We start from the raw sequence: 18904 nt of genomic DNA, 5'->3' as shown, positions 1-18904 counted from the left end.
GTATTAAAGACTCTACAAACATGGAAACCATATAATTTGTTAATCTCAAAGAAATTAGTTCAACATAAGTAATCTGAAAGAACAGAAACTCTGCATAGTTATTTTCCTGAGAATTCCTGCCCTCTCCACTTATAGTCTCTCAGCTATGAACTAGGATTCTCTTAAAAATAAGGATTTAGTAACAATTTTTATTTTAAACTGAAGGTTTAGTTGTTTTTTTTTATTATTTTTTTTTATTTTAGGGTTCAATTAAGGACCAACTAAAAGCATATGGAGCTCTTACTGAGAACGTGACAAGGAAATACACCCGTCAGATTCTGGAGGGGGTCCATTATTTGCATAGTAATATGATTGTCCATAGAGATATCAAAGGTAAGTCATAGTTTACTTTTTACTTTAAATACAGATTGCTATGAGTTTGAATGAAAGAAATGTCATCATGACATTGGACATTTAAGGTAATATATCTACCTGTAAACTACCACAGGAAAACACTTCTACAGCTTTCTCATGAACTCTGTAAGTGTCCAGTCAGACTAGTTCTTCAGTTCAGATTTTCTTGAATGATAGCTTTGCTGTAAGGATCCATAGAATGAATTTCATTCAGAAACCCAAGAGTAATGTGGGCATGTTTGTGTGTGTGTTGACTAGGCCTACAGTGGTGAGTAGAGGCTCTGCCACCACAGAGTTGAATTCAGACTTGGACTTTCTCTGCTACTAACTATAGCCTTGGAAGACTAACCTTTCTATATCCTCATGAATCTCTCTATCCCCTTCTCTCCTTTATCCTTCATCTTCTTCTTCCCTCCCCATGTTGAAACCCTAGTTTCTGGATATGGAACTTGCATAAACTAACCCAAGTTCTCTATCCTTGAGATGTACCTCTGTTCCCTCATTATTTATTCTTAAGTGAGAGTCAATAGTATTCAATTTATGGGATTCTTGAAAGGATCAAATATGTTAACATGTTGCAATATTTAAAACAATTCTGGTGCTCGCTTCTTAAAATTTAGCAACCGTGATGACATACTTTGTGTTGCAGTTTATGTAAAGTCAAGGGAATAGATGTCGTGAAAGAATAAAGAGGAGGGAAGGAAAGATCCCAAGACTGAGCTCTGATGAACTCCAGCTAGGGAAATTCACTTTTTCCCCTAAGCATCAGATACAGACATGACTATGTGAAATGAGTTAATGGTAGAGTTGTGTAAAACTTGAGACGGCTCAAATCTCTGTACTGTTGAGCCTACCTGAGTCTAAAAAAACTGTATATGACCCCAAAATTAGAATTAATTATTGAATTAAAATCATGAATTAAAAAAGTAAATGCGTGCGTATAATATCTAGTCATTGATCTTTGTTGGCACTTTTACAAGTTCCCAGACTTTTGCTCTCCTATATGTCTGGTACATCCTGACTGTCCAGATGAGACCATGAGGAAAACTGTCAATCATTTCTGGTGATTGAACACTAATTTCTAGTATGACTCTAGTATGCAGAATTCCTGAGGCAGATGACATGCACTAGACTGGGGCTTATTATGTATAAAACCTGATAGCTTAAAGAACCGTATAAAGAAATTATTCAGGTAGGAAAAATCTGTTCTTAGTCAAGCCAGTTTCTCTTTGGCTCTCATAATGAGAGAAACAGAGGGAGCCATGTCCTGTAATACATAGATCTTCTAATCTTCCCAGAATGTAGGATGACCTGCCTTGGCCAGGTGAATGGGGATGGAAGCAAGTTGATAAATAAGTATTACAAGACAAATATATTGATATGGGAGAAAATAGGCCCTCAAGCTTGTAAATTTAAGTATGACAGAAGGAAAATGATGGCTATCAAATGGCAACATAGTGCTATTTGTTTTCTACAGTATATTTTTTAATTGTTCTGTGTCTTCTAATTTTTATGCATAACTTATAAGTGGCAAAAGGAAAGGTAAAGATAATTGATTTTCTGTAATTTCAGACCTGTGAGAATCATTACTATTAGGAAACTTACTCATTTCTAAAGTCTCTCCTATCATCCTCCTCTCCTCTCCCTCTCCCACTCCTTTGTTCTCCTCCTCTTTCTCTCTCTAAATTCATCACATTTTATTTATGTGTGTGTGGAACACTTACATGCTAGTGCCATAGTGCATGCATAGAAGGCAGAGAACAGCTTGAAGGAGTTGATTCTCTTCCACCATATATGTTACAGGTATGGTACCTTTGCTCATTGAGCCATCTCTCTGGCCCTGTTCTCTATCTTTTTTCCCTTCAGGAAACTGTACTGTTGACAGGCATGGTGGTAGTACATGCCTTTAATCACCGAAGTGGCAGAGGCATGTGGATCTCTAGGAGTTTAAAGCCAGCCTGTTATTGAAAAAAGCAAAGGAGCTATACTATTGAAGACCAAATAGTTAATAAAAGGACACTTTGTTTTCTTAAATGATTTTATTTGTGTGTAGGGGTAGGTGGTCGGTGAGTGCATGTTCATGTGCATATACATACATACAGAAGCCAGAAGAGGACAGGAAATGTCCTGCTCTGTTTATGTCTTACTTTTTTGGGTCAGGATCTTTCACTGAATCTAGAGCTTACCATTTTCCAGCTAATCTGGCTTGCTAAGAGTACTATTCAGCCTCCTGTCTATGTCCTAGATGCATGCAGATATGCATGGCTTTTATGTGTGTGTTCAGGATCTGAATGCAGGTTGTCATGCTTGAATACAAGCTCCTTACCCATCCTTAATGTCTTGTTTTGTTTTGGGTCTTTTGTTTTGAGGCAGTATCTCTTTATAGTCCAGGTTGGTGACTGCCTTTGGTTCTTGAGTACTGAGATTACAGATGTTTGCCAGCAAGCCCAGGTAGGACACACACATGCACACACACATGCACACACGCACCACAATTTAGCCTGTATTATAGCGTTGGTAGACAGCAGATTATAATGACTCCTTGGGATGCAATTAGCAAAATCTAAACTGTTAGAAAGGTTTAAGTAAGCAACAGAACTTTTACATTTTTCTTTCTAATTGCCAATGAAAAGAATATTTGAGAGACTTAGATTAATAATTAATATGTGGATCTTACTTGGATGGTTCTTTTTTGCTGTAAAAATTGAATATAACATTTTTGATACTAAATACTGTTCATACTTTTAGATGTGATTAAGAGGCTTTATCTTTTAAAGATATGCACTTAGTTCTTTTTTTTTTTTTTTTTTTTTTTTTGGTTTTTGGTTTTTTGAGACAAGGTTTTTCTGTGTAGTCCTGGCTGTCCTGGAACTCACTCTGTAGACCAGGATGGCCTCAAACTCAGAAATCCACCTGCCTCTGCCTCCCAGGTGCTGGGATTAAAGCGTGTGCCACTACTGCCCAGTCACTTAGCTCTTTATTGATCTCACTGTCTTGAGTATGCCTCAGATAATATGTGGAAAGAGGGAAAGTATGTGTCAATAAGTTGGGACGGTTGTCCACTTGGATCTTGAATCTGGGTAATGGGAATACAAGCAGTTCTTTTATTCTTGTATGTGTTTGAAAAGTCTAATTTTTACTTTATTAAAATATAAGTAGCTTTAAAAAAATAGAAACTATATTGGCAACCTGGCTGCCTATTTCTTCCCCTAGCTCCTGCTGTGGGTGAGCATTGGTTCAGTATTGATGCCACCTCCTTAGAGATGACTCTTCTTGTCTGTGGAGTGTGTGTGTGTGTGTGTGTGTGTGTGTGTGTGTGTGTGTGTAAAGGGAAGGTGTCTTTTTCTGCTTATAGGCACTAAAACCTGGCTTAGCAAGCATGTGTAGTCTAAGCTACTTGGGAAAACTGAGATAGGTTTGGGAGGCTCACTTGAGCCCAAGAGTGCAAGTTGCCAGCCTGAACATGGCAAGACCACAGCTCAAGCAAACAGAAGTCCGTTTTGCTTCTTTGTAGTTAAATATTCTAGAGATGGTTGGGTATTGTTTTTGAGTCCCTTTTTATATACTCGATGGTAGAAGAGCATAAGTAAGTAGAGCCGCCCCTACATTAGACGATTACTGGCAGGTCAGACATTCAGGCTTAATAGGTTTTGATGAGAGGCATCATAAACTCCTGTGGAGAAGTACTTCTGCTAAGGATGGGGAATTCTCTGGGAAAATAGAAGCTCAGTGTGAAGATAGAGAATACACATGTCCATGGTTTGTAGTGAAGATTATCTGCACTGTCCTGCCTTCTCCATAGAAATCATTTTAAAAAAAAGTATAGCATGGTGGTGTATACCTGTTATCCCAAAGCTGAGGAGGCTGAGTCAGGAAGTTTGAGGCAAGTCTGAGCTATAGAGTACAGAATTGAATTAAAAATAACAACAGCAACAAGAAAGAAATACTTAAAATATAGTTAACTAATACTTAAATAATATTGGAGGAGGCATATGATCCTAGTTTTGATTATGAAAGTACTTTTAGAAGTTCCTGAGGAGAAGCGGGTTATTAAGAAAATAGTCTTCAGCCATGGATTTCTTGCTTTATAGCAAACAAATGGAGCAGAGCCTCTCTTGATGCTTTGCCAAACTCTATTCTTAGCTCTTTCTCCTTTCTTTTCACTTTACCTGCCCCTGTCCCATCCTTTATAGGAGAAACTCACTTCTGAAACACCTGGCTAAGTAACGTACAAACAGCAGATGCTTAATGCAAGACAAATAGGCTGTGAGTGGACAACAGCCTGATTGGGAGACACGTTAGGATCTACAAAGTAATTCTCTGTCACTTATATACAGTTTAGAATGTCAATAAAATTATTGAAATAAGACTATTTCTTACTTTTTAGGAGCAAATATCTTAAGGGATTCCACGGGCAATATCAAATTAGGAGACTTTGGGGCTAGCAAACGGCTTCAGACCATCTGTCTGTCAGGTACAGGAATGAAGTCTGTCACAGGCACGCCATACTGGATGAGTCCTGAGGTCATCAGTGGGGAAGGCTATGGAAGAAAAGCAGATATCTGGTAAGTCTGGACATCAGATCTGCCTGCAAAGTTACCTGAGTTTTCTCCACATTTAAAACGGTCAGTTGAAATTATCCTTTGTTCCTTGGAAGCAGAATATATGAATTATAAGTATTAATGCCATTTCAGTGATACCTTGTCAAGGCAACCCTTTACTGAATATTGGAGTCTTTGAACTGATTTTCCTTCTTTGGAAGGATTTTGTCTTAAGCAAATCTCAATATTAAAAAGTTCTGGTTTCCCTGAATAACTTTTATTCTTTGTTATCAGTGTCTTTAAAAAAATAAACCAAAAAATGATTCGGTGATTTTTTTTTTTCTTTTCTAAATTACAAAGGTATGTATAAACTTTTGAAAACAGATAATAGCTACCTGTATGATGATTGACTTTACAAATAATGATTGGGGTAAAAGCAGATTGTGATATCTCCTAAGGAGATCAACTTACTACTCTTGACCATTCCCGCCCAGCCTAACACAGATCTCAACTCCTCGTCACTGATATGGGCCTGTCAGATTCTACATACTTTCCATTATGCAGGGTATTTACTTAATAATTTAAAGCCGTACAGAGAAGCAATGCAGTTCTGATAAGTCTTCATGTAATTTCAGTTTATGTGTTTGAAGAACAAGGACATCTCCACTATTAGCTGAATTATGTTTTGATTGCACCATCAGATTTTCCAAGGATCTTGAATGTCAGCTCATATAATTATTTACAATAAATTGATGATTGCTTTACAGAAATAAAATCTGTTGCTATGGTGGTGATTTGATGTAGTATTTTTATAATATGCTTAGCTCTGTTGTTTTTGGAAAATACATTTTATTGGATTCTTCATGATTTAAGGTATCTGCAAATCTATCAGGTAAGGAAGAAGAGAAATTATGCTGGTGCCTATACCCCTGGCAGGGCTGTGTTATGGCAGGACTGTATGTTTAGTTATTAGTGCCTTAAAATTGAATTGATAAATTACATAATAATTTTTAGGTAAATCATAAAATGGCCATTTCCTACTTCTCAACCAGAAAAAAAAAATATGCATTTTAGGAATTCAAAGGCAAATAATTTATAATGCTTATATTCTTTGTAGGATGGAGACAAAATTATTAACATCATGTTAGAAAATGATCTAAAAAAATAATAAAAGCTCTTTACCTAACTTTACATTTATGATCATAATTATATTTTCATTGAAATGTATTTTGCACCAGTCTCTCATTGATTTTCATGTTTGAATTACAGTTTTATTTATTTAATTAACCTTTGAGTGAAACTTTGTATTTGTAATAAAAAATATTGACGTATCTGTGGACTTCATTCCAGCTTCTCCTTTTTCCGGCTAGCCGGCCTTCTTTTCTGAAGTTACTTCTTAGGTAATGCTCCCTTTCATTTCCTTTCAGGAGCGTAGCATGCACTGTGGTGGAGATGCTAACTGAAAAGCCGCCTTGGGCTGAATTTGAAGCAATGGCTGCCATCTTTAAGATTGCCACTCAGCCAACAAACCCAAAGCTGCCACCTCATGTCTCAGACTATACTCGGGACTTCCTCAAACGGATTTTTGTTGAGGCCAAACTACGCCCTTCAGCTGAGGAGCTCTTGCGGCACATGTTTGTGCATTACCACTAGCAGCCGGCAGCTTCGGTCCTCCACCAGCTCCGTCTTCACGGTTACCTTCTCTCTTACTGCACTTTCCTTTTTTATAAAAAAGAGAGATGGGGAGAAAAAGACAAGAGGGAAAATATTTCTCTTGATTCTTGGTTAAATTTGTTTAATAATAATAGTAAACTAAATTTTTTATATTTAATCTTGTTTTTCTTTACAAGAACTTGAAACTTCTTTTTTTTTTTTTTTAAAGATTTTTATAATGTACTGATGTGGTTCAGAGCTATCAAGCACTTTAGTACATAGTTGCTCCTTTTAGTACAAACAAATCATTTGGAATATATAAAGATTGTAGTCTTGCCCTGTATCACTGACATGGAAGACAAAGAGAAGAAAGTGATGTACACTTTGTAGTTTTTAGTGATAGTATTTAAATAGATCCTTATCTGTGGGGTTGAGCCCTAAACTTGAGTTTAGGGTCGGTACTCATTGTAAAGAATATGGGTTTCTTCTTAGATCTGTATTCTTTAGATCCTAACCTCTATCTATCAAGCTTTTTTGCTCAGTAGGAATCTTGAATAGAAGACACCAATCTCTAAGAGGAATGTTTGTTAATCCTAATCAGTATAATAGGTAAATACACTATATTAGAGCTGTGTTACTGGGCTCTATAAACCTTGAGAGACAGCTTTCTGCTTTAAAACATTGTTGTATTTTGAAGCAGATAGGTGAAGCCAATGAATAAATTCAGCTAAAACTCAGACGACTGCTCATTAAATGTGTGAGCAGTAGAAGAGACCACATTTGCCAGTCAGCAGAAAAATATGGAAAAAAAGAACTAAGTGTTATTTAGTATATTTTAAACATTATTTACTTGAGGTGAAAGTCCCAAAATGGAGGGAACTGAGAAATAATAAAAATTGTGTTTATATAATAGCTTCCTTTTTTTAACCCCTGGTTTCCCTTAGATAACAGTCTTTAGCTCAAATACCTTATCATGAAATAATAAAACCCTTGTTCTTGGGGTCATGAGTTCTAAACTAGAGGCTCCTCAGAAAAGTAAACATCAGGGAAAACAATGAGGTTTGTGGTGGAGTCATTCCACTTCACTTGGCATTTAGCAATGCCCGGAGACACTTTGTTGCCGTAACTGGCAAGGTACTACTAGCATCCGGTGGGCAGGGGCTGCAGGGGCTGCTAAGTAGACTATAGTGCACAAGGACTCCCTGCCCAGGAGTTGTCCTGCCACATGACAAAAGTGCCTAGGATGAAAACCAAGCAGCCATTCACAAGCAGTCAAAACAGAGTTCAGAGGAATGGTGAGGGCAAATGAGGGCTTCATAAGAGCAGATGGTGAGTCGGGTGAACAGTTTCAACTTAACAGATAATGGTCAGTCCTTTGACAGCTGCTGGTTGCGCTTGAATCACTAACTCACTTTAGAAATAATGAATTTGAGTATTCTACTGTTTTGAATATAGCATCTCTGTATATTCTTTTCTTAAAAGTAGCTCCTCCTTCTAGGTCAAGAAAAGTACACCAAAACATAGTGTTTACTAGCAGTGGGGAGATTAAGACACTGCCAGGTATTTCCAGTGTAAGCATCTCCTTGGAGCCATGTCATTAAATGGAAAGACTATGCTGGGAAGGATCCTGCCATCTCTAGTACAATTATGAGACTTAAACCGTGAAGGTGTCAGTAATTTGGCCACTTGCAAATTTTTCAACATATTAAACCAAGTGCTAAGTATTTTATTTTTCAAAAGTCTAAAAGATAAGTCTTCCAGGAGACCCTGAATGTGATGTTTCATCAGAAGGGACTAAATAAGATATTCTGATTTTTTTTGTTGTTGTTGTTATTATAATGTATTTTATTTAGATATTTTTAAGTACTTTGCTTTTGAAGTTATGTAGATCTGGCTTTAATGTATCAAGATCCTACCTGGCAGACTCTGTAATAATTTTTGAAATTCCAGGAGTCTGAGAGTCAAAGCACAAACAATTAGTTAGCCTCTTCTCCTGTACACTGTAAATCAAATGAAACCCCTTGCAAAGAACATTGAGTCAGGTGCCTCCACCTGTAGCAAATCAGTTGCCTAATCTTATGCTGGAGACCTAATGTATAGGTGTATTGTAATTTCTTTATCTTTTATGAGTGAGGGCATCTTTTCTTCTTGAGTAAGATCATGGTACCTGGATTGCTGGGTTCTTTTGTTTCTTTCTTTTATTGTTTCTTTGTCTCTCAGTGTGGCTGTGATTTTCTTTTGGCTTATTTTTGGTCCATCAGGGTAACGTGCAGTACAGAAGAGATACAAACACTCTTCAAAAAGATACCTGCACACTGGAACTCAAAGCAAATTGTTAGCTTTTTACCAGTCTCTTCTTTTTCTTCTAAACTCACTAGTAAATAGCTGCATCAGAATACTTTTACTTTATAAAAAATTTATAAAGTATTAGAAATAGACAGTTTACAGAGCTATTATATTAAATATGATGTGAATTTATTTCAAATCAGTTGTGAAGGTACCAAAAACAGAATGAAAATTAATATATATAAACCCTGCTAGAGCAAAAAAGCTTGAAGTAGGTAGGGGTATGGAAGGCCAATAGTAAATGTAAAAAAGAAAATTTTTAAAGGAAATAATGTTATCAAAGGAATTAAAATACTACACTCCATGGTTTTTGTTTTTTTTTTTTCTGCCTAATGGTATGGATTAACAGTTGAAGTTTAAATTGTAAAAAATTACTCTAATTTTTTTTTTTTTAATGCACAACTGATTCTTTGGTACTGCAATGTTTCTTTGTGGCTGGAAAATGGCCAGACTGCTGACTTTGTGCCTTTAAATGCATTCTGCATTGCCAGTAGCAGACTTCCGGTGCTGGAGCAGGTCCATTAGCAGCGCCAGATGTGTTTTCAGGAAGCACCTTCTGCATAGGTCCTGAGAGAGTTAAAGTGACATGATGGATTGTCAAGTGGAAGACCTTTTTACAGTGCAAACAAAAGTAGTTGAATAAAAGAGTCGAAAAACATAACTAATAAAATTTTAATGGATTGGTATTTAAATGTTTTGAGGTTTCAGAATGAATGCTTTGAAAAATTTCAGCACTTTTTCTTGTTTACAAAAATATATTTTTAACTTTAAAACCATCTATGACTATTGCCTTAGAAAGTATTAAGAGGCACAATCTACAACATATGAGAAGTCGGATATTGCACATGCTGGACTATAGAAGATAAAGCTTTTATTTCAGGATAAATGTAATTGGCTTTCATTTGAGGCTTACCTTACTCTCATTAGAAGTTACATAAAAAGAGTAAAACTAATCTCTTTAGAGTAGCTCTCTGCTATGGAGTTCCGACGGTGGTCAGGTCTGATCTGTACTATTCTGAAATAGTGTTGTTAGAAGATTATGAAATCACTAAAATGAAATCAAACCTGAATAGATTGGCAGATGACCCAGTATGATGCAGACTCCTTGGTTAATGGCAGAGTTTATGATAACGGTTTCATTTGGGGTCTGAAAACTTCTATATACATTCAGCTGGAGACAACCAGATATACAAATACATCAGTCTTATTTTAGTTTGTGCTTTTGGAGTCAGGGTTCTCACTATGTGTTTCAGGCTGGCCTGGAACTTAAATGCTCCTGCCTCTGCCTCCCGGGTGCTGGGAAAACATGCATGTGCTACCACACCCAGCTTTGCCTATTTTTATTTTTATTAAGAAATAGGGTCAATATTTTTCATTTTCTTACTCAACAGTTGTGATGTACTGTGTTACATTAAATTAATATCCTTCAGGAAATTACAATTGAGGAGCATGGGCAGACAGTTACTTTATGGCATACCCTAACTCTGAAAATTAAGCAGTGATGGAAGATGCTAGGATTTTTATATGAAAAAATAAGGAAGAAATTTTAGATAACTGTTGGCTATTATGGACTCCAAAGATATTAACAAGAGGATTAGAGTAAAAGTGTCTCTATATCCCAGGTTAGACGGCCTTTCTGTCAGAACCTGCTCTGACTATACAACTCAGCCCCAGATTGTTCTGGGAAAACATTTATTTCTTAGCACACTGTATTGGGGTTCTCCCTTACCCCAGCTGTTGTTATTGTTTTTGTTTTAAGGGAAAAAAATACCCAAAACTTTATTTTGGTTTTTAGGCGTTGAAATACCGAAAAATCTTTGATAGAGGTTGAACTTGTCAAGTCTTACTTATGCTAAGGTCAGATTCTTTTGATATCCTATTAAATTTAGCATTTACTTTTAGATGTGACATTCATATTTATTTGATTATAACACTGGTTAAAGTTCAATGAAAAGAAATTTGTTAATTTTTAGTAGTGCCTTTTTCTCTGTATGCCTTAATTTTATTTTATATTTGTAATTCAGATTACCTAACAAAATCAAGAGTTTTCCAAAATCATTAGGCCTCCAGAGTTCCTTTGGCTTTGGCCTGTGTGTCGGCCCCTGTGTGTTTCCTCATGCGTATTTCCTCCTCTTACCCTTTCTACCTCCTTTAAAAAATGTTAGGAGAGAACAGTAGCATCTATCTGACTGCAATCTCCACTCGATGTGAATTCCTGAAATAAATATAGAAAGGTATTCTCATTTGAAAAGACACAGTAAATTGATGTTTGGGTTGAGTACTTGATTTTCAGTCATACTGGCACTGTCCAGGTTCTTTGTGTATTATTGTTTGGTTATGTTTTTCATAGAACTAGAGCAGTTGTTTTGTCCTCAAGAGCTCCTTTAAGTGGTTTTTGAAAGGTTGAGGCAAAGAGCAAGAAATCCAGGGACAATGCGTTCTAATTCTTAGTGTGTAACATTTGACCAATACTCTAGCTTACTGTTCTGTGAAGTATGTGTGCGTGTAAGTATGTTTGAGCACACGTGAGTGTGTGTGTGTGTGTGTGTGTGTGTGTGTGTGTTTGGCATTGTGGCAGGGGTAGGAATGTAGTTGTTCAGTTAGATCTGTCTCTGTTCTTGGAAGAACAACTGAAAAATGTCTGATCTACTGTGGGATGAGAAGGATCATCCTCAAGTAGGCATGCCAGGACATTTTCCATAAGTAGCTCATATGAATGGTTGCTTAATAAAGGTATTTATTGTAAGTTGCCAAGCTCTTAATTGCTAAAAAAATAGATTAAAGTTCAATTTGTGTATTTGTATCTGTAATAATTAGCTTAGTTTATATATAATTCTTCAATAGAAAGTATGTGATCTTAGGTATTCATGAACTTTGGAGTAGAAATTCTGCCAGACATTATCTAAACAAGCTTCCTTAGTTTACTAAGTCATCAAAAGGAAATGTTCTTATACCTCTTGTTGGTTGCTGGGGGAGGTGTGCTGTGAGCCATGGTCCGCTTCCCATCATCTTTAGTGCTGCTTCCACTTCTCCCATTGTCTGACAGGATGCTGTGAGTGCTGTGGGATTCCAGGGCTGCCGTCCTCTCCATTCTCGATCTCAGAGCTGGAACTGGGTAGCTTTCAGGGGAACCAAGACATTTCTTTTCTCAGAGGTACTAAACGTGGTCAAGGTTGAGCTTCAGGAAGACAAGGGAAGAGTCAGAGCTATAGTGAAGAAAAGAATAAGTTGTATCCATTGCCTATATACAATTTCATAGAATTCTTCATGGTTTTGTGTTTGTGTATTTAATAGACAGTGATAAGGTATTACGTTCCCAACAACAAAGACTTTAAACAAGAGAATACTCCTGTCCTGCCTGGTGATGTTTGTTTGTACCTCAGTCTGTATTACCAGAATCACTTTAAACCAAAGCTTTTGTATTCCCTGCATACATAGCCAAAATGATTAGCCCTGATAAATTTGCCCTTGTGTGAGCTAATCGTATCTAAATGGTAGAGCAGATGCTAATAGAATTTGTTTGTCAATCTATCTTACCCTTCAAGGAAAAGGACAGATGCTCAGTGTTCGCATTTAGACATGCAGAATACTTACTGTTCTGGAGCTACATAGACACTGCAGACATAAGTTCTTTTGTGTGCCAATCTTATTAACATCATTTGACCACTGATGTGTGTAGATTTGTGTTGACATCTGATGCCTCAGGTTGATGGCTTATTTTCTTTCTATAGTGTCTTAACGTTTATGAGCTTGTGTTTGACTTAAGGGACATTTCATCAATGCTGTGAAGAAGAGCAGGTTATGAGCTCGTCTGCTTTGTGCCATAGACGACATTCTGGAACGTACAGAAGGAAGTGCCTGCTTCCTAGTCTTTACAGCTTAGAGAATTTGACCCCCAGTAAGGACTTATGAATCTTGTAATGCCAGTTGAGAAAAGTTTATGACTATTCTGAAAAGCACTTTGTATTCATTTATATGTTTTACAACTTTTAAAAATCCTGTATAATCAATGATTTTAGCATTAGCATTACTTAGAACAGAAGAAGATAAGTTATTATATGTTAAACTCTAGTAGATACATTGACTCCAGAATATATTTGACATGTTCTCAGTTATCCAAAGACTTTTTCCCTCCTTGCAGTAAGGAGAGTAGACTAGTTGGGACTCTACAAGCCAGAAAGGCTTATGGGCAAAAGGAAGTGGGCCAAACCCTTGTCAATTAAAACCATATTGTCTAGGATGAGAATACTTCTTTATAGACTTTTTTTTTTTAATAATTAGTAAAAGGTTTACATTTCTTCATTGCTGTTGGTTTTAAAATTTAGCCTGCATTCTGAAATATCCTAACAAAGTTAATACCAAAAAAAAAAAAAAAAAACCACCTTTAATGTCTCATATCTCTTATATTTCATGTGGTTGTTTTTACTCATTGTAAATAAACTTGGATAAATTTGAAAATAAACTTTTATCTTGCAAACTATGATTATCAATTTGTAAATTTACCCTTTGACTTAATGTACATTTAAAATGTATCCATTAAATTCTATATTTAATGTATTATTTTTGACAAATGTTTTTAATCTCAGTTGAATACTGGGCAGTTTATAATTATGTACAAATATTTTTTGTTTTCTATCAATGTTGACTTTTTTGCACATTTTCAAGCATTTAATTTGTACACTGATTTATATGACCAATAATTGTTGAGTGTCTGAGAAACATGAGTGTGTGCATTGAACTACTGTCTTTGTGTTTGCACTTCTCCCTAGATGTAGCCCTCAGTTTCTGTGCTGCTATGACCTTTAGTAGGATGACCTTCTTGCTTTTGCAACGTCACCTGTGTGTGATTCTGTGTTTGTTGGAGAACTCAGGAGTTCAGTGTTGCAGTCTAATTTTGTCCTGGATTCTGAATCCATTCCTAGGTTGAATATTCTGTGTCTCATCAAGAGATGTGTTTGTGTGGAAATGTTCTTTTCTTTGTGTAGATACATGTATATATCTTAGTAAATTCTTATTTTCATTTCATTTTTACAATTTTAAGAACTTTATGATAATTAAATATGTGTAAAGGCTTTCTGAAAGATTATTTGCTATATATATATATACACACTATATTTTCAGCTGGCTGGTCAAATTGTTTTTTAAATTTTGGTTTTAACCATTTGAGCATTTGTAGTTCCAGAATTAGATACAAATTTTGCTTAGAGCTCAGTTAAAATACTCTTACGACTAACAGCCTTTTGGGTTGGGGTGGGGGGAGATTGTTAAGCAGTAGCAAAACACATTGTCCACTAACAAGGCCTTTGACCTCTCAGAGCTGTTAAAAAATATGAGCAACTAAATCGACTTGATGACATGTTGAGACTTTTATATTTCCAGTTGTCTATTGTTTTTGAATATTTCCTTTATTTCCAAAGTTTTCCTTTTTCTCTTACTGAGCAAAGTTAGACCGAGTTGATGAAACAATGCATTGGCATCTTGTGATTCTTCACAGTTGTGTTAGGAATCTCCAAATACGCAGTGTCTTTATACTGTACTGTGTTTTAAACAACTGGCAGAAAGAGTTGGAAATTAGGTTTCTGTCTAACAATGTTACTGTATTCAATGGAAGCCTTCTAAAAGTATGTGGTGGCATAAAGTTATTTGTGTTAGGAATAAAGTCTACAGTTGAAGTTGACTGTCACTAAGTTTATGTTGAAAGGAACCCATGTGATTAGAACCTACCCAGAAGCCAGACACAGTGTAGTATGTACCACATTTCACACACATTTGGGTCTGTTGTTCATTCAAAATTGTGCTTGTAAAAATATGTGAAATTTCTTGAGTTTTATAATTTCTATGTATTTTTTTCTTGCTGGTAAATAGCTTTTAAATTTTTTAATATAAAAGAAACCATGTTTATATTTTGTTAGTAATGACAACTTTGTTATATGGCAATTTGTGTATTATTGACACATCTTTATTTAGATTTGTCATGCATGAAGGCCTGCGATATTCAGTACAGTGAGACATACTTCATTCCTATTCATCTTTCTACAGACTGTGGTGCAGAGGCTTACTCTCGGTAATCTTCTGAGCTGTGGAATGGACATAAATGAATGGTACTTCGAGTGTTAATAAAGCTGGTATTTATTCCCACTGTGGTTTGTGTGTATAGATGTGGTCTTTGACACTGTGTGTTTACAGAAGTCCCCTCTTGCTCTTTGGAGCACCTAGCACAGTTACCTTGTTGTCTAAGCCTGTAATGCCCACAAAGTATACTTCCTGGCTCTTTGTGTAGACATGATGATGGCTCAGACTGAATGTTGTAGTGATTAAAGACAAGCACCAGATTGGGTTGTGCTGGCCACACAAGCATGGGAACCTGACTCCAATCCTCAGAGCCTGTGATGGAGGGAGAGAACCCACGCTGAACATGTCCTCTGACTGCGCATGCAACTAAGAAATTAAAACAATAAAAACAGTCCAAGGCATCCAGTGAAAGAGAATCAGAATTAGAAAATTATTTTACTTCAAGGAGAGAAACAGGGACACCAAAGATCCAAAAGAATACCACAAAGGCTACCAAAGAGCCCAAACAGGTACAAACTGACAGAAACAACCTGGAGATCGCCTTAGCTATGCAGTATCCTGATGGGAAGGGGACTTAGATACCACTTAAGAGACAAGCTAGACAAAAACCAGGCAGTCTATTCTTAGTCTCCTAAGCCCTAGCCCTCCTGAGCTTTAAATCTAATTGTGGGGTTTGGTAAGACAGTAGTGATTCCTCTGGCAGATGGGGCAGCAGAGGAGAGAGTTCCCATTTGTCACATGTGTGTGACTGGATACTATTTTGAGAGGGAATCCATTGTGAAAACCTGAGATTCCATAGGGGCCATTTGCGTAGCACAGTCCCTGCATAAGGAAAGGCTCAGAGAGGCAGCTGTGGTGAGCTGTGGCTGGATCCTGATAACCTGAAGGGTGCATGTGTCGGGAGCCTGAGTAAAGTGGGGAAATGCATAGGGAGAGACAGCTTTGTCCTTAGTGATCTGAGAACAGATCTCACCTGACAGTAATCCTGGGTTTTGATACCTGACCCTGAAGCCAGTGTATAGAATCAAATTCTGAAAGCTACCTGTCTATGGTTCAGTGTGCTAGAGGCCAAGAACTCTAAAGTTCCAGGGATGAAGTGGATGGCTACATGTGCATCCCTCCTGCAGCATGAGTACTACTACTCTCCAGGCTTTGAAAGTATGACGACAGGTCCTCCATCGGGATTGATCTCAGTGATGTGCCTCTTCCACACACTCCCAATGAATGTAAGATAACACCCCTGCCTGAGCGAAAACATCCAGGCTAGGAGGTGTGATCTGGGAAGTCTCCAGAGGGTGAGAACCTGCCTAGCCCATACAATCCCAAGCTGGGTGTTGGCAGCAGAGGTGCCTGCAGTGCAAAGTGGAGGCACAAAGAAGGAAAGGGGCCACTCGGACACTAGACTTTTTCAGTACAGACTCAGTAGCAGTATAAACCGACTGAAAGTGAGTTCACAAATTCAGACAGCTGACTTTCACTTTCCTGTGCTTGCATGCTTTGTGTGGTACGTATGTACACCCACTGATAAAAGAGGGTGATGTCGGTTGTCTTATCATTTTTCTCATTTATTTTGGTGTGTGTGTGCAAGTGTCTTCATTTGCTCTCCACCTGTATCGAGGCAGGGTTTCTCATTTGAATTCAGAGCCCATTGATATGGCTTGCTTCAGGAACCTTGTGGTTTTTGTTTTTTGTTATTGTTAAGATTTATTTAAGCCGGGCGGTGGTGGCACACGCCTTTAATCCCAGCACTTGGGAGGCAGAGGCAGGCCAGCCTGGTCTACAGAGTGAGTTCCAGGACAGCCAGGGCTACACAGAGAAACCCTGGCTCAAAAAAAAAAAAAAAAAAAAATTATTTATGTGAGTTGAGTGTTTTGCTGCATGTATGTCCCCCATGTGTGACTGGTGCCTGTAAAGGTCAGAAGAAAGCCTTGAATCCCATAGAACTGTATGTAGGGGTCGCTATGAGCCATCTTGTGCGTGCTGGGAAGCCAAGCAACCACTTCTGGAAGAGCAACAGGTACTCTTAGCTGCTGAGCTATTGCTGGCCCCCTACCCCAACCCTGGCTTTTATACGGGTGTTTTCAGCTTTAAGCTCTGATACTTTGACCTTTGTGGCAAGTGTTTCTCACTGAGCCATATCCCCAGCCCCACTCCACCTTACTAGTTTTGTGCAACAGGGTTTCTCTCTTAAGTCAGGGATTAGACTGGCTAGCCAGTGAGCCCCAAGGATTCTCCTCTGCCCATCAGTGCTGGGATCACAGCTATGTAATGCCATGCCTGGTTGGCTTTCGTGGGTTCTGGGGATCCAAAATCAAGTCTTCATGTTTGTGCAGCAAGTGCTTTTACCCACTAAGTTATCTTCCCGGCTCTTTAAAAAAAAATATCCAATTTCATATTGCTTGTCTGCTTTTTTTTGTTAGTAGAAATGGTGTCATCATAACATTTTTCCTACATATTGCATACTTGTTATTTTTTTCCCTCCTGCCTCTTTCTGGTCCCTTTATCTTGCCCTTCTAATTTCTTACCTAAGTTTTGCTGCTTAAATCCTGCCACCTGGGACATTTTATTATGGGACAGCAAACAGGCTTTGTAACTGCCAGTTATATCTGATTTGCCCCAAATATGAACTTTGCCTAAGGTACATCATTTTATAAGTTGCTGAAACCAAAAATCGTGGGTGTTACTCTTTCTTCCTCCCCACTTCCAATATTAACCCAGCCGGCAAATCCTATCCATTTCTCCTTCAAAATAAACACAAAATGAAACCATCTTCAGTTCTTTTACTTAAACCTATTCCAAGATCACTCTACTACTATTTTTCTTTTTTGAAAATGTGTAACATTCTTTCTTGCTTCCACCTTTCAGGTGATAGGATTACAGACATAATCTACCACACTTGGTTTATGTGGTGCTGCGGCTGGAACCTGCTAGATAGGAGGGGGAAATTGTTTTGCACGCGCGTGCACACATACATGCAGCCAGCTGACCAGAATTTGATGTCTCAAAGCAGCTGACTGACCTCCTTCCTTTGCCTTATTTTAAAATTGGACAACAGCTGAGAGGGGCGTGGTGGTGCACGCCTTTTAGCCCAGCACTCGAGAGGCGGATCTCGAGTTCGAGGTCAGCCTGATCTACAGAACGAGTTCCAGAACAGCCAGGACTATACAGAGAAATCCTGTCTCAGAAAACAAGAAAACCACAACAAATCAAACATCTGGAAGGCTGGGAGGTCTGACCGTAGCCAATGGGGAAAAGACACTGACCCAAATTAAAAACTACGGGAACTGCCTGTTCTGACGTATTTGTTAGTTCCTTCGGGCCCTGGTACACTCTTTTCCAAAAAGAATTGCCTTACTGAATTACTCTTCATGCCATCCTTGGTGAGACACCAAGATTATTCTTTGGTTTCGGATATAGGCAAAAATTCTTCCAAATGAGCCACATCCCCGGCCAGGGCCACTCTATTTAGAATGACACTGCCCATTTTATTTACGTGAGAACGATGTGTAAATCCCACCTCTCTCGTTCGGAATTTAATTTCCAGAAACCAGGTATGGTGGAACACGCCTGTAATCCCAGCTCACCGGAGCCCGAGGAGCCACCCAGAAGTTTGTCCGACCTTAGCGATCTAAGCAGTGGCCTCAAAAACAAAATAAACCAAAACCGGAGCGAAGGCAGGGCATGGTGATTCTCAGCATTTGGGAGGTAGAAGCAGATCTCTGAGTTCTTGTCCAGCCTGGTCTATAGGGCAAATAAGCTCAAGGCTCCTAGAACTACATAAAACTCAAAACAAACTCGTAGAACGGAAAGTACACACACAATTAGGCAGCTCGTCTTCGGTAGGCTGTGTAGTTCCGCTCTTCCGGTCTAAGACTTCAGAGGCGGGACTTCCGACGGCC

At 38.0% G+C, this 18904-nt stretch overlaps 1 protein-coding gene and 1 long non-coding RNA gene across 2 annotated transcripts in view; one reads left to right on the top strand and one right to left on the bottom strand.

The window, feature by feature from the left end:
- Positions 1 to 9120, top strand: part of Map3k2 (mitogen-activated protein kinase kinase kinase 2) — a 67492-nt gene extending 58372 nt beyond the window's left edge. Inside the window, exons 15-17 of the mRNA XM_034517968.2 lie at positions 243 to 372; positions 4781 to 4958; positions 6362 to 9120. Of these exons, the coding sequence (XP_034373859.1) occupies positions 243 to 372; positions 4781 to 4958; positions 6362 to 6587 (534 nt within the window). The 3' untranslated portion in view covers positions 6588 to 9120. The remainder of the gene's footprint in view (positions 1 to 242; positions 373 to 4780; positions 4959 to 6361) is intronic.
- On the bottom strand, positions 4802 to 18879 carry LOC143434353 (uncharacterized). The gene is made up of 3 exons (XR_013103800.1): positions 18825 to 18879; positions 11888 to 12139; positions 4802 to 4934 (listed from the first exon to the last, which is right to left on the bottom strand). It is a non-coding gene; the product is annotated as an uncharacterized LOC143434353 (long non-coding RNA).
- Between the last annotated feature and the right edge of the window lie 25 nt (positions 18880 to 18904).

The sequence above is a fragment of the Arvicanthis niloticus genome, chromosome 14 (genome assembly GCF_011762505.2).
Source record: "Arvicanthis niloticus isolate mArvNil1 chromosome 14, mArvNil1.pat.X, whole genome shotgun sequence".
NCBI classification, from domain to species: Eukaryota; Metazoa; Chordata; class Mammalia; order Rodentia; family Muridae; genus Arvicanthis; species Arvicanthis niloticus.
The sequence above is the reverse complement of the archived record's forward strand: the minus strand, read 5'-3'. Positions and strand labels throughout refer to the sequence as shown.